At 44.2% G+C, this 15,824-nt stretch overlaps 1 protein-coding gene across 1 annotated transcript in view; it reads right to left on the bottom strand.

Moving 5' to 3' along the window:
- The window catches only part of Klhl2 (kelch like family member 2), a 110,588-nt gene extending 101,755 nt beyond the window's left edge, over nt 1–8,833 (bottom strand). Inside the window, exon 1 of the mRNA XM_051181951.1 lies at nt 8,684–8,833. Within this exon, the coding sequence (XP_051037908.1) occupies nt 8,684–8,709 (26 nt within the window). The 5' untranslated portion in view covers nt 8,710–8,833. The remainder of the gene's footprint in view (nt 1–8,683) is intronic.
- Nucleotides 8,834–15,824: the final 6,991 nt, after the last annotated feature.

The raw sequence follows: 15,824 nt of genomic DNA, 5'->3' as shown, positions 1-15,824 counted from the left end.
GGAGGCAAGGAAAGAATTTCTAGAGCTTACTGCCCAGCCAGCCTAGCAGAATTCAACCAGCAAGTTTCCCAAGAGAGACCCCTGTCTCAGAAAATAAAACCATTAAGATGGCTCAGCAGATAAAGGCCACCACGCCTGACTCTGAGGACCTGCGTTCAATTCTTTGATTCCCAGAACCCACACGGTGGAAAAAGAGAACCAACTATGCAAGTCAGCCTGTAACCTACAGTCACACACACATTTTACACACACCACACATTTACACACACCACGCACATATACACATACCATACACATGCAGACATACACACACCACACACATGCAGACATACACACATATAAACACATGCAGAAATAGATACACACCACACACATGCAGACATACACACACACCACATACATGCAGACATACATACACACCACATACATGCAGACAAACATACACACACATACATGAAGACATACACACACAGGCACACACACATATACATGCAGACATACACACACATGTATGCACAAAGGCACACACTCATGATCGCACACACACACACACATCACACATGCACACACACAAGCACATGAACACACACACCACACACATGCAGACACACACACAAGCACACACAAACACAGGCACACACACATACATACACACACACACATACACACATGCACACATGAAAGCACATACACATACACACACACCCCACAAAGAAACACCCAATCGGTATCTCAAACTACACAAAGCCATCCCTCCTCACATAAAGAGCCAGGCAAGCCCTTTTCAGAAATCAGTATGTGGGAATGGTGGTGTCTCTGGGGGGTAGGGGTGAAAGCAGCTCTGCATGATTTTTAAAAACAACAACAGGTGATGCAATACGCCCTACCACCCACTTAGCCTCCCACCCCAGACCGATCTTCCCAGATTGAGAACACTGCCCTAGAAAATCTGGGTTGTTTATAAGTTTAGTGTTTTCTGGGAGAAAGGTACCACAAGTCATGGGTATGCTATGGCTGTATAATTTCGCAGGGGACCAAAGACACTATCACATATAGGATGCAAATACTTGGCCAGCCCTGGATGGCCACCATGTCTGCTGTCCCCCTGCCTGTTCACCTCAAAGGCTGCAAGACTCCCAGCTTGCAGTGAGTCACCCACCATTACTCACAAATTTCTGCCAAGTTCACGTCAGCAGCTGTTGTTTTCAAAGTCACCATCCGTGCTGTACTGCTCTCAAGTTTCCCCAGACTTTATAATATTTCTCCTGTGTTCTCTCTGTCTTCCCTGCCAAACTTACTTTCAGAAGCTTGGTTAAGTTATTAGCCATGATCCACTTAAAACAAAACCAGATATTCGAAACACAAGCTAGAATCTAATGACTATCTTCACAAATACTTATCACACCACTCTATAATAAAACTTCCCAACAAAATGCTCTCAGAGTACACCCCCCCCCCCCGGGGCCTCCCAATAATCATTGTATTACTGAGATTCAGGGAAAGCAATAAGTTTTCCCCATTCAACACTTACTTGATGGTAGGGTTGTGAAGTCTTTGCAATGTTCTAAAGGCAATTTTTCTTCAAATCTATGGAATTTATGCATTAAACTGCACAAACTATAATCTGTAACTTGTAGTATTCACCAAATAAATATGGCTTTAAAAAAACTGAGAATGTCTGCCCTTTAATACACAGAGCTTAGACTAGGTTGATGAGATGAAGTTCAGGGGTGGTAGAACACTGTTTAGGATGTGTTAGGCTCTAAGTGAGATTCCCAGACCCCCAAAAAGAAAGATGTTATCTTCAGTATATATGTTCTTAAAATTGAATATGACACAGCTTGTGAGATCAAATAACGCTTCACAAGCTCATACTCATTCATACCTTTGAATACGTGTGTACGTGTGTGTGTGTGTGTGAGTGTGTGTGTGTGTGTGGTTGTTGTTGTTGTTGTTGTTGTTGTTGTTGCTGTTGTTGCTGTTGCTGCTGCTGCTGCTGCTGCTGCTGGTATTGTTAAAGGTATAGCTCTGATTTCCCAGAACTGGAAAGGGAACATCTAGAAAAGCCAGGCATGCTCAATTTTACTAAGGAACAATAGTTAAAAAACAGAGCCCTGAGCCTACTGGGTGGCAGAGAAGACCTTTCTTCTCTGCCTGGGACCTGGATGTGTGGCTTCTGATAAGTGTGGGGTTAGGCTGGCAGGGGGAGGCGGATGGGATGATGTCTGAGGTTGAGAGGTTGATGGAAGTTGGAGCATAATTGCCCTCTGATAGTAGAACAATGGTGCTGTAAAAAGCTCCACTTCAGTTCAACCCAGCTCTCCTCATCCCCTCCCACCTACATGACAAACACAGCACAATCAGGCACTTTTTGTCCCTGACGTGACTATTACCAGGAAAGGGATGGGGTAGGAGCATGTCTTATGCAAGATCAATCTTTTAAAAGAATATCTCATAAACAATTAACAAAGCACAATTAGAGAAGAATTTTTGTGGGATGACAAAACAGAGAAGAGGGTGATGAGCCATTTCCAGCCTTTCCACATCTTTCATCACTCTTTTTTTTTTTTTTTTTTTTTTTTCCTCTTTTGCTACCTTCTCTAGTATGGTCATCACTTCAAAGCATAGATCTAACCTGGCAATTGAGATGATGGGCTAAGTTTTCTATCATCTCCTTGGGGGTGGCAAAGGAACTCTCAAAGTCAGGAATCAGAAAGAGGACCAAGTGGCAGATCTGTCCACACCACTATGCCAAACACTGAACAAGCGACCCTGGATTAATATGGAAGATCATTATCCCTCATCTATCTGTCTCATGGATCTGTCTAAGCATAAAATCCCCTATGAATAAAAACATAAAGAAGAAAAATGTTGAAGTCAGGGACTAAACTGAATATAGCCATTTGATTTTATTCACTTTTTTTGGCCTTCAATTTTAATTGGAACACTCAACTTGAAGTCATTACAAATGTGCAAATAATCATAGCTGCTAATAGATCAAACATATAACTGCTGTCTAAATGTCTACATGCCTGTAATAAAACAGGATAAGAGGGCCTGACCCAAGACCCTGCTCCAGTTTCCTGTCTATTAGGGATGTCAAGGCTAAATGCCAAGAAATGGCACAAGCCCGGACACATATGCAAGACTGTGAATTCCATAGGAAGCTAACAATGATCCAGAAAGGGCTGAAGTCAAAATAAATAAATAAATAAATAAAACTGCAAAGGAAGTGGGGTTCAACTGGGCTCTGCAGGAACTCTAAAATCATTTCAAGCACAGTCAGGAGTGTGGAGCAACAGGAAGAGCTGGTCTATGATGCTGCAAAGCCTAAGGCACATAATGACCCTGGACGGAAAGTCAAAATGATGGCAGGCCAAGGCCTCCTGGCTGAGGAGGTAGCTCTGATTAGCCATGTTACATGACTCTGGAGTGCTAAAACTTAAAATGACACATGGCTAAAAGGTGAAGGATGAAAACAGAATATAAGGAGCGATGACACTGTGACTTTAAGGCAAACATGACCAAGTTTTCCAGTAATGAACTCAATGAGCACTAAGCCTCTCTCTCCAGTTCCTGCAGACAGACACAGGGAGGACAATGAGGAAAGAAGCTAGAGGCAAGTAAGTGTATAGTGCTAGGGACCAGAGGAGGCTTGGTCCATTCCTGCCTGGAACTCACCCTTAGAAGCACTGTTTTACACTGGAGTTGAGAGGGCAACTCCAATAGAAACCCGAGATTCCAGAACTGTTAAACATAGATATAAGTGTTGATATAAGATACAGATGTCTGCCACCAAAAAAAAAAAAAAAAAAAAACCACAGAATCAACTAAGACTCATAGGGGCTGACAGAGATGGGGAGATGGGATTCTAACAGTGGGAACAGGGGCTGCCTCCAACTCTTTTACAAGCCTTTGTAACCCTACTCCTCACACTGGGTCACCTTGATCAGCCTTAATATAAAGGAGGTACCCAGTCTTACTGTAACTTGATATGCCAAGTTTGGTTGATATCCATAGGAGCCCTGCCCTTTTCTCAACAGAAACAGAGGATGAATGGATGGAGGGAGGAGAGAGGTACTGGGAAGAGGAAGGAGGAGAAACTACAGTCAGGATGTAATATAATAATAATAACATTTAAAAAGAAGATACAGATGTCTCAGTGCTCAGGAGGCAGAGACAAAAGGATCCCTACATGTTCACAGCCAACCTGGGCTAACTGGGAGACTGATTCCAATCTGGGCTACAGAGTGAGACACCCTGCTTCCAAAAACAATAAACAAAAAGATACAGATGGGAATACAGATGAGATGAACTGCAGACTAAGAAGAACTGGCCAAGACACACTTGTGAGAGGAGCAAGTGCTGTCTGTGAGCCGTTGCAGAAACCGTAAAGCAAGGCTTGCTGGCACAGTCCTGCAATCCCAACACTAAGGAAGCTGAGGCAGGAGGATCAGAGCTCCAGGTCAACCCAGGATACATAGCAGCATCCTGTCTCCCCCCCCCCAAAAAAGTGATCAACACAGAGATTAGAACTCATAAGCTAGGGAAAGCAATTTAACTTGCACTTCCTGGGCCAAAAGGATAATAATAGGTGTACATGATAAGATTGTTGAGAAGATTAAGTAAGCAGGAAATTATGTAAATCAAATTCAGCAACTGAAAAACTAAAGGAAGAGGGCAAAACAAGTGGTGTCATAAAAAGCAAAGGCTGCTTAAGACAGAATCTGTGAAAGGAACTAGTCAGAATATGTGAGCAGATGTCAACAATCCAAGATGTAGGAAGGTGCAGTGTACAGCTTGCCAAGGACACTAGCTGGGATGGTGTTACCTCAGTGGGAAAAGCGTGCAAGGATGGATGCCTTCCTGCTTGTTCTTTCCCTCCACCTTCAATGCTGTCCTCCCTTTGGCCTTTGTTCGGGTCACCTCATCAAAGACATCCCTGAGGCTATCATAATGGCATCTATCTATCTCTCTATCTATCCCCCCACCAAAACTGTTTTCTGTCATGTCCAACAATTATATGCTTGGTTACTATTAGTTTCAACCATGAGATAAAAGATTGTGTTTTCTGAGAAATCTCCAAAACCTAACCACAGTAGGCTTTCAATAAATGTGAATTAAAATAAACCTGAACTGAGCCACTGAAATAGTTCAGTAGGTCAAAGTCCTTGCCTGGATTCCATCCCGGGGCCAAATAGTGGGGAGAGAACCAACTCCTGAAAGTTGTCCTATGACTTCCCTATGTATACAATCGCATGTGGATATAAGAGCACACACAGAGAGAGCACACAAAATAAAAATGTAACCAAAAATGTTTAAGGAAATGAGAGACTAATTAAGTGAAACAAGAATGCACTCCAGTGCACTTTATGAAAGACTTGCATACAGAGAGCCAATACTCTGCAAGGCTGGCAGTTCCAAGCCCAGACCTTAGAAAGAGCTATTATCCCGCAGCATACCCAATGCACTACAAACCTCAGACTTCAACAAATTACTTTGTTTCTGTGACAAAACAGGGCAACAAAAGAAGTTTTCACAAAGTTCAATTCATACAACTAAAGTACTAGTCCTTTGAGATGTTCCTTCTGTTTGAGACCCCTATAACAACTCCTCCATTGATATTGATAAGTGATAACAGTTGCTAATTATTCCTCCACAGACACTTCTATTTGGCAACATAAAAAAAAAAAAAAAAAAAACTTGGCAACTCTATGCTGGACTTCACTTTTTTCTTTAAACAGATCAATGAAATCCAAACACCTGAAACCTCTGCTCTGAAGCAACCCATCTTTGGCAGGCTAAAGCTCTTAGAGCATGGCTAACCAGTTGTCTGGTGTATTGGAACACCTCTGATGACAAGCACTTCCAGTGATGCAAAATCACCCACTGAAAACTGATAAGGCTGCACCTGAGGCAGCATTACTCGGCTGAATGAAAAGAAAGCAAGACTGCATGGCCAAGGAGTGTATGGCAGCTTGGGAGACAGAGCTAGGAAGAAGGGATATCAAAGGGATTCACACAATCCAAACCTCACAGTCTTCCATCAGCCTAATAATTAGGAAACTCCTTTATGCAAATAACTGTAAAGGCTGAATCATGAAAAGTACCCCAGAGGTCAAGGCTGTTCAGTTTTCATTCCTTTTGCACAGCTCCATTTACTACCTCAAATTTCCTAAGGCACTAATTTTTTGATCGGAACTAAATCACCTAGACCTCTAATGAAACAGAGCTTAAATGCCATGAATATTCAAGTACACAAAAAGACAACAAGAAATATGAAGTACAGTGGCAATCAATGAGACTCCTCAAAGTATGAGAAAAAGTTGAAGGCAGTGTGGAAGAGGCAGAAAAGAGATCAAAATGAGGAAATAAGAAACTAGGCAGAGGTGCCTACCACCCCTCCCAATAGACTAAGGGAATAAGTCTACATAGGACAATGTAGACTTAGCACCGTGGCAATGGCATCCAAGAATTTACACACTGAATGAATTACTAAACAGACACACAAAAAGAACTCTGAATCCCTGCTTCCAACCATATTATCAAGGCCCTTTAAGTCCAGGTCAAATACCCTTCTTTGCCTTGAAGCTCAGACTAACACTCAGTGCTTATAAAAACCTGAGTGCTCCCAGTGACTTCCAGGTGTCTCCATCTTCACCTAGCTCTATCAGGAAACCCAGCAAATCCAATTGCAAAGACCTCACCTGCAATCTTTTATGTGAGACAGCATGGTCCAAAGGGAAAGGAAGTGAATGGGAATAAAGGCAAAGAAGGCAGAGGGTAGGAAGCCAAAATCTGTTTCTAATCTACCGAAACCTAAGCAGCAAGGCAACATCTAGAAAGGGGTTGACTCTGGAACTACCTAATGAAAATAAAATCTATTTTTATATTAATCAAATGAAAGATGCTTCTATGATTCTTTCCTCCAGCACAGCACTCCGGGTTTTCTCCTCCACCTCAAGCCTCTACCTAGTTCCAGACCTACAGATGAAGATTCGTACTAAAGAATGGAGCTGGACTTCCATTTCATTTCTTCCACTTAAACCATTTTCTATGTGTGGCCCCCTCTAGGGCCTGTTTCTCCACACACTTTTTTTTTGAACCTTCATTCTTCCTAAGGTCCTCTTGTTCTGTCCTTCAGTTCTCCCTGCTCCAAAAGTAAAAAGGGACAGCACTTAATGGATATAAAGGGAACAGTGGAAAGGGTAAGTTCACCATAAGTAACTTACCTATACATTCTACACCACACACAGTGTGTTTTCTAGATGCAGAGAGTATATTCCACCACCAAAGCAACTGAGCCTGGTCTGAAAAAACCTCATGGGCTGGTACACTACACTCAAGCTGCTGAAGCTCCTACAGCTATGTTTCCCAGGGGGCTCAGGATGCTTTCCCAACCTGCTGGGGAGCACATCGCACACTCTGAAAGCCACCACCATCAGCAAGCATCTGATCCCTGGCTTTTTCTATCACTCCTACCAGCCCAGAAGAGGCAAGCCAAGACTCCTGTCACCCACTCTTCAGATCCCCGTGACCTGTTCCACTCAAGCTCAAAATCCTGTAAGGCACATACATACTTGCAGAAACTGTGGCTCTATAATCCTAGTCGATCTTATAAAAGGACTCAAAATACAAAAGAAAAAAAAAAAAAAGAAAATGTTCAGCCCAAAACCAAATAGCCTTATTTTAGCTGGAATTCTGCCAAATAGCCACAAGAGGCTCGCGAGGAACAACTGTGATGGAGTGAAGCTAGCCAAATCTCATTGAAAACCGATAAGGTTCCATGAATCTGATCGAACAAAAAGGTGCATACTCGTCTTTTTACAGTGAGCTTTGTCTGCGGTTTGAAAAGTCAGATCCAAAGGACTCTCTGCTCCTTCGTAAAGGTTAAACTGACGAAGGGGGGGGGGGCGGAATGTTTAAACTCCTGGAGATTTACAGGCCACTTTTATAAAGGTGTTTTAAAAACAAAAACCCTTTTTCAGCCCTTATTTCTAGAAAGTAATTTTGTTGCAGGTGATCTTGCATGTACTCGGGCACCAAGGGAAAAAAAAAAAAAAAAAAAGACACCTGTGCCTAACAGGTCGGTAACACTAACAACGTGCCCAGGGTACCAAGGGAACGAGAGATGCTCTGATTTCTGGATAAAAGATTTTCTGCAGTGCCAGGTAAGAGATCACATGCCCTAAAACGGCCGCAGCTCATTTGGAGCGATGTAAAAGCTCCTTGGATATTAATTTTATTAGAAATTCTGAGAAGCAAGCAACCTCAGATCGCATTCATTTTAGACTCCAGGCGTCTGGTACTTTCCAGTTTCCTGTGCATCCTTTCGCTCCCTACTAGAAAGGGTGGGCGAGCTGGGCAGCAGCACCCCATGCATTACAGGGGGGTACCCAGGGGCGATCGCAGTCGTGCATTCCCCCCCCCCATGCCCTACGCACAGCCCCTTCCTGAACGTTCCATTCGCCCCGAGACCGGGACGCCCCTACCCATGCCAGCCTGGCCAGGCAGAGTCCGGTCCCGCGGTCACCCTCCGGACTGCGGGCGCCGCGCCCCGTCACGCCCCGCGCCTCCCATCGCCCGCCGCCCCCCGCGATCGCAGCGTGTCCTCCGCAGCGCCGCGCGCCCTCCACAGCCACACAGCCCTCCGCCGCGCGCCCCGGGGCGCCCGCTCACTCACGCGGGAGGCAGCGGCGGCGTCTCCATTGTGGCTCCTCGCGGGCTTCAGAACGCAGGCACCGACCGCCGCCGCCAGCACCATTCCAGCCGCGGACGCCGGCACTGTCCGCCCGCCCAGCCGCGTTCCATCCGCCCCGAGGGGGCGCAGCGCTGCTCACCGCGCGCCACCACCTGCGGCGGCGGCCCCCGCGGCCATGGCCCGTCGGCCCCGCGCGCTCCTGTGCCTGGCACGGTTCCCGCGCTCCCCCGTGTGCGGGGCGGCGGCGGCGGCGGCGGCGGCGGGACGGGCGAGCGCGCTGCTCGGCCACTTCCGGGTTCTCCCGGCCGGCGCCGACGCCGTGACGGGCGGGCGGGCGCTGCGGCCTCCCGCGGCGGAGGGACCCCTCCCTCGGCGCCGCCCCTTCCTCCGCGGCGTCTGGAGGAGGAGGCGGCGGGCGGGCGCCCGGAGGGACCGGGACCAAGGCTGGAGGATGGGCGGCGGGGAGGGCTGGTGCGGAAGGGTGCTCGCCTGTGCACGGCTTGCTCTGATTCACCGGCGTGTTCACGTCCTCTTTGCGTCGGTGTGTCTTCCCCCCACCCCGGACAGGCCAAGCACTGCCTTTCCAAAGGGGGAAACCGAGGCAAGCGAAAGAGAGAGATCGGCTTGCCTTTGCAAAGGAAGAAACCGAGGCGAGAGAGAGAGGGAGAGAGAGAGGTTGGCTTGAAGCCAGGGCTCTTTTCCTGGGTGTCCCTAATCCGGTCCTTGGACAAGTGAGATGAGCACCTGCGAGGCAGAGCTTGGGGACGTGACTGAGCAAACGCAGGTCGCTGAGTTTAGCAAGCTGACCATTTGGACGTGGTAAGAGAAACAATGAGCACAGGATGGATGCCCACTGTGAAGAAGAATACATTGCAGTGAGGTTAGGGCGTGCTGTAAGATGATGGGTGATCAGGAAAAGGCCTTCCTGAGGTATCAGTTAAACAAAGATGAATCCACATGAACCTTGAGTAACGAAAAGGATGCATGCCCAGGGCTAAGGCAAAACCAGTGAAGATCCCTGTCGGCAAGATGCCTGTCAATATTGAGGAAAAGCTAGGGTGGGGATTCTCCACCAATGCCTGCTAGATAGAGGAAGGAGCACCTGAGAACTTAGAGATGGGAATTCTCCAGTTCCACACCAAACTTACTGTATCTGCAACCTCCAGGTAGAGCCAGGATTCTCTGCTTGAAGGAGTCCTCCAGATGGTGCTGGTGCCTGCTAAGGTCTGAGATTCTCTACTGTAGCTGAGGCTGAGTGAGACCCCATGACTGGCCAAATGCTTCGGGTTAGTTGTATCAAGTGATACACTCAGAGAGAGAAAAGAGCCTACAAGATTGGCCTAACCTGAATGCAAAGGAAAAATGGCCTGAGCCAGTCATTGATGCGGTGCCATAAGCCTTTAATCCCAGCACTTGGGAGACAGAGGCAGGAAGATCTCTGTGAGTTCGATACCAGCCTGGTCTACAAGAGCTAGTTCCAGGACAGTCTCCAAAGCTACACAGAGAAACCCTGTCTCGAAAAACCAAAAAAAAAAAAAGGCCTGGACTGGAGTCAAAGTGATTGAAAGAAGTCTTCAGATCCTAGATGATAAAACAGTAGGAATTGCTGATGGGGGTAGGTGTAAGAGAAAGTGATGTCTGAGATGGTTTTGATTTGCTTAGACTGGAGAGAGTGAGAAATAACAAGTTTCAGGGAGGGGTTGTATTTTAGACTTTGAAATAGAGTAAGTTGAGATCTTTGATAAACACTTTAAATGATAGTTGTAAATGATGGAGGTTGTCCCACATGGATGGCAAGTAAAGTCATGGGACCAGTGAAATCAGCTCTGTAATGTAGATACAGAAACAAAGACCCAGAAATGAGCCCTGGGCCACTCCAACATTAGTAAAATAAGATGGGGGCCAAGATGCTTCTCGGGACAGAATGCTTGGCTGGGAGGCACAAGAGTTCATCCCTAGCACTGCCAAGCAATACATAAGTGAGATGATGCTCCAAGTGGTGGTGTGTGCCTGTCATTCCAGCACTCTGGAAGCCAAGCCAGGATGCTCACTAATGGCCTATTTTAGTAACAGAAAATACCGCTTGGCATGGGCTAACATCCGCATCCTGCTGCCGGTACTGAGTTGCCATACCTCAGGCCTACATGATGGTGTCTTTCTTTGATATTAGTGATGGATTTGTCTAAGAAAGCTTGCTTTATAAAGTAAAAACTGAACGAAGTGACAGATGTAAAGCGTGTCTGAGCTCACTAGTTCAGGGTTAGCCTGCGAGTTCCAAAACCCTGCCTGAGCAACTTAGGGGGTAAATTGAGTTAAATTAAATAGGGGCTGGAACTCTGTGATAGTGCCTCAAACATACAAAGCTCTACTTTCTAGTCCCAGCACTGATAAGAAAAAAATAATGTAAAGGATGTGTCAATCTGCTAAGGGTATACTTCAAATGATAACCCTCTCTTTATCTCTCCTCCTGGTTCAGCTTTATCCACCACAATTTTCTACTTAATGGGTCTAATCCATTCTAAATACCTAACCAACATGTTTTTCATCACCACTTCACTTGTAGGTTTCAGGAGTAAACCTAGAAGGGATGCCTTTTTTTTTTTTCCATATGAAGTTCAGTTTTAGGGTTCAACATCAGTCTGAAAGCCTAGAATCCTAGTGGCAGTACCAACTAGCTCTCCTTTTCTCTAGACTGGAAGAAGAGCTGGTATCTGCATCAGGCAGGGGCTAATCATGTGTCTCACTTAAAGATCTTGAAACAGTTTGAAGATGTTAATTCACACTGAGCCTTTGTTTTTTCCTGGGGAAGGGGAAAAAAACCAGTCAGAACCCTGGCTTTCAGTCATAAAGCCTGGGATCAATAGCAGTTTATAAGGCCAACTCCTTCCCCCCCCCCCGTGTGTGTGTGTGTGTGTGTGTGTGTGTGTGTGTGTGTTTATTTTGTTTTTTGAGACAGCATCTCACTGTGAAGTTCTGGCTGCCCTGGAACTCACTATATAGACCAAGCCTCCAGCTCACAGAGATCCAGCTGCCCGCCTCTACCTCCCAAGTGCTAGTTCCATTTCCATTTTTAAGTGGGCCAAGTATCTTCAAAATTAGTCTTGGGTTAGATGTAGCCACAACACTTAACCCTATGTCCCCATTCACAAGAACAAGTATATAAAAACATTAAATGGGATGAACACAAATCCATCAACAGGGAAGGTGGCAGAGAGAACTGTCCATTCACCATCTTCTTGGGAATGCTACTCAAGGCCACCAAAGACTTCTGGTTCCCTGTTAGCATTGGCTCAAGAACTGACACAGCTTAAGACACACAGCTGTTTAACCTTTCTCTGCTTGGGATTTTACCTTCCTCTGGGAGGGAGGAGAATGTGATGCTAGAGATGGACCAGGGCTGGCCATGAGCATGGAAACCAAATGTTACATCATTAATCCTAAACGGCAATATTTGGTTTCTTTGTGGTGCTAGGGATCAAGGGATTGAACTATCCAGGGATTCTTTCATTCTCCGTTGCTGGTTTACACTCCTTGCCCTTGATTTTATTGAAGACAGGATTTTGCTGTATGTCCAGGCAGCCATTGAACTTAATATTCATCCTTAGACCTCCTGCCTCTGCTTCCCAGGTACACAGTTTTCCAGCATGTGCCACCATGTCAGCCCTTGATTTCTCTTACTTTTTCCTTTTAAAATTTTATTTTTATCCTTTCTGTGTTTTGCAGGAGGTTGTCTGTGTATAGGTATTCACACATGTATGCAGCTTCGCAAAGAGGCCAGAAGAGTAGGTTGGTCACCTGGAGCTAGAGATACATGTATTTGTGAGCCACAATATGGATGCCAAGAACCAAACCCAGCCTGCTGTAATAATAGTATGCACTCTTAATATCTGAGCATCTTCCCAAAGCCCTGATACTTCTTTATGAGTCCTTCCCTCTTGACAAAGGGATGAAACCTCATAAAAATACATCCATTTATTACATTAGTGAAATAGAACAGTCCCTACAACATTAGAATCTAAAACTAATGTAATATTGCCAGACTAGATAGATCACTTGTAAAGAAGATGGAACCCACAGATGATCAAGGGCTTGGCAGTAGCAGTGCTGAGAACTATTTAAACAGAGTTGAAATTGAATGTTGTACTAGAGCTAATGGCAGGACATGTTGGGCACAAACATTTGTGCTATGACAAGAATGTCAGGGCTGAGGATGCCACTGTGAGGAAAAACCTCCACACCTCTATAAAACATCCAACAGATCCTCCATTGGAAATCCCTTCCACTAGGAAGATGGAAAGTACAAAAAAAAAAAAAAAAAAAAAAATCACCATGTCAAGTGGGTTGGTTGGACTCTCTGCTTCAGACTAACAGAAAAACAATTGATCCAAGATGTCTTTTGTGCCTGTGACTCCAGTTTACTCTACAAATGCTTGCTTCTTTGTTTTTATGTTTTGAGGTTACCAAGTGCACCTCCAGCATGACACACCTGCCCATTAGCCCGAATCTAAAGTGCCCAGAGAAATGAAAGAAAATTGTTTGCTGTGAAGTTTAATTGAAAAATCTGCTTGAAATGGTCCAGGAAGTAGCCCAAAATAGGTTTCACACTAATGTATATCAGGTAAGCATTTTCTGTGCCTTTTAAAGAAAAGAAATAGACTTAATCTATTTTTACTTGTATATATAGTATCTATTTGTGTGGTCTGGTGATGTAATGCCTCATTATAGAATTATCTAGAACTAAACATCTTTCTACATGGTCAGCAGTCCTGGAGGAAAGAGAAAGCGAGACAGCATTCTTGATGAATTCTGGGAAGTACTATTAGCTTGTTGTCATTCGTCTCAGATGTGCACATGCATGCACTTACAGGAACATCACCCACAGCTCTGGTTGCCCCTCACAGGGGAGTGTGAATATAGACCCTAAGCAGGTTATGAAATCTGTTCATTTATGTGCCATCATTCTTCACATTCTCTTTCTTCCTTCTCTTACTGTAGCCCTCACTGATTACAGACCGTCTGTGTTTTCTTCTCCTATTCCAGTGACAAATTGTGTTGATCTGGTATCAGTGAGCAGAGTGATTATGGGGTCATGCTCTAGTATATAACTTAATATTAAGTTATGTTGAATATAACTTCATATTCATAAATGCACACACACATCAACACACACCAAAATAGGGTCTTATGTAGCCTAGATTGACCTCAACCTCATTATGTAGCCAAGAAAGATGTTGAATTTCCAAGGCTACTACTTCTGCCTCCCAGATGCTGGGATTACAGGTGTGTGTCCCCACACCCAGTTTGTGCTGCTAGTCCAATGCAGCATTTTTGAATTTTCTAGGCAAGCACTCTACCAACTGAGCCACATATCCAACCCCTTATTGGTATCATTGAAGCTAAACAAGACTCAATTTCCTCTTCTGTTTGCACTAGGATGCATTCTGATGATTTCTATGCTACTTAAATCACATTATAGACAATAAATTGTGAAACTGAAAAGTTGTTTCATTAACAGTAGTTTTGCTGGAGAGATGGCTCAGAGGTTAAGAGCACTGGCTGCTCTTCCAGAGGACCTGAGTTCAATTCCCAGCAACAACATGGTGGTTCACAACCATCTATAATGAGATCTAGCGCCCTCTTCTAGTATACAAGCATGTATGCAGATAACTGTATACATAATAAATAAATACAATTAAAACAGTAGTTTTGCTACACAATACTATGAAAAGAATGCTTGCTAAGTGGCCATGTTGTGTTTAGGGGTGAAACATACTCGTTTTCAACCACAAACCTTATGAGAGTCAACCTGCAGGAGTTTCTATTGCTTGTTCAAGTTGTTCGTGTGGTAATGTAAAAAGATGGGTCATTTGCTTGTTTTCTTTTATTTTCTCTTGTTTTTAGAAAGAAGGCTTCTCTGTGTAGTCTGGGAATTCACTCTGTAGACCAAACTGGCCTTGAACTCACAGAGATCCACTTTCCTCTGCCTTCCAAGTGCTGGGACTAAAGGCATGTGCCACCACCACCCAGGAAAGGATGTGTGTTGAGTTTCCACAAAAATCTCCAAATGTGAGTTCAGCCCCATTTGGAATTCTTTCTGCATGTGAAGACCATTTGCCAAGAAATCCTGAGTTCTCAGTCTGGTACTGATGAAGTCTATAGAAGGATGCTAGATACAGGTGGTAAGTTGTTACTCAATCCCTGAAGCATCTCTAGTTCTTCATTTGTCTGGTTAGGATCTTGGAAAGGATCCAGCTGGAGAAGAACAGACTCCAAAATGCAGAGAGCTAGGCTTCACTGAATAAAAGCCAACCTGAGCTGCCATTTTGAAGGCTTGAATAAAAAAACTAACTAAAATTAAACCATAAAAAACAATATTTCTAGCCATGTTTTCTGATGTACATTTATTCAAGCCAATCTTAATTCTGTTATGCTTAGACATATTGACTTCTTCCTATGCCAGAAGAGAAAATACTGGACACTCTATTTTAAGTTGTAACTACCACCCCCTCAACATACCTCCCACACTTCCTACGTGCCTATTCCAGTTTATTAAATTCAACAAACTATTTGCATAACACATTGTATAATATTTCATTTACTGTCTAAGCTTTCCTTTGGAATACAAGGCACATGAAGGCATAGATTTTAGTCTAAGTAATGACTATCATATCCCTAGGGTCTATCAGCACACATTACGTATTCAACAGATGTTACTGAGTAAATGAACTGGCACTAACTAAAACATCTACCCCCTTTTTTTTATGTTCCAACTCAGATTCGTGCAATGTACATTTTAAATGAATCCATATAGTAACTTTAACTTTTGTTTGTCCTTTTACTTTTGGAAGTGCATAGACAATGCGACAATGCTTCCTACAAATAATAAAAGTTTGGTGAGATTTTCTTGTCCTTCAGTCAGCCAATTAGCCCACTATTTAAGGATGCCTTCTTGGATGGTCACACTATGAATGATGAATAGAATGGAGAAGGGGTTAGGTGTGACATGAATGTTAAGGCAAGGATTCTGCGTTAACAGATTATAATGACAGCAGAAACAAACAATGCATCCACATATTAAATAAAAATAGGTAATAGACTATGAGATGTGCTCAGCTGGTTAAGT

Source organism: Phodopus roborovskii, unplaced genomic scaffold, assembly GCF_943737965.1.
Source record: "Phodopus roborovskii unplaced genomic scaffold, PHOROB, whole genome shotgun sequence".
Lineage (NCBI taxonomy): Eukaryota > Metazoa > Chordata > Mammalia > Rodentia > Cricetidae > Phodopus > Phodopus roborovskii.
Note: the sequence above shows the minus strand (reverse complement) of the source record. Positions and strands in the feature narration are given on the sequence as shown.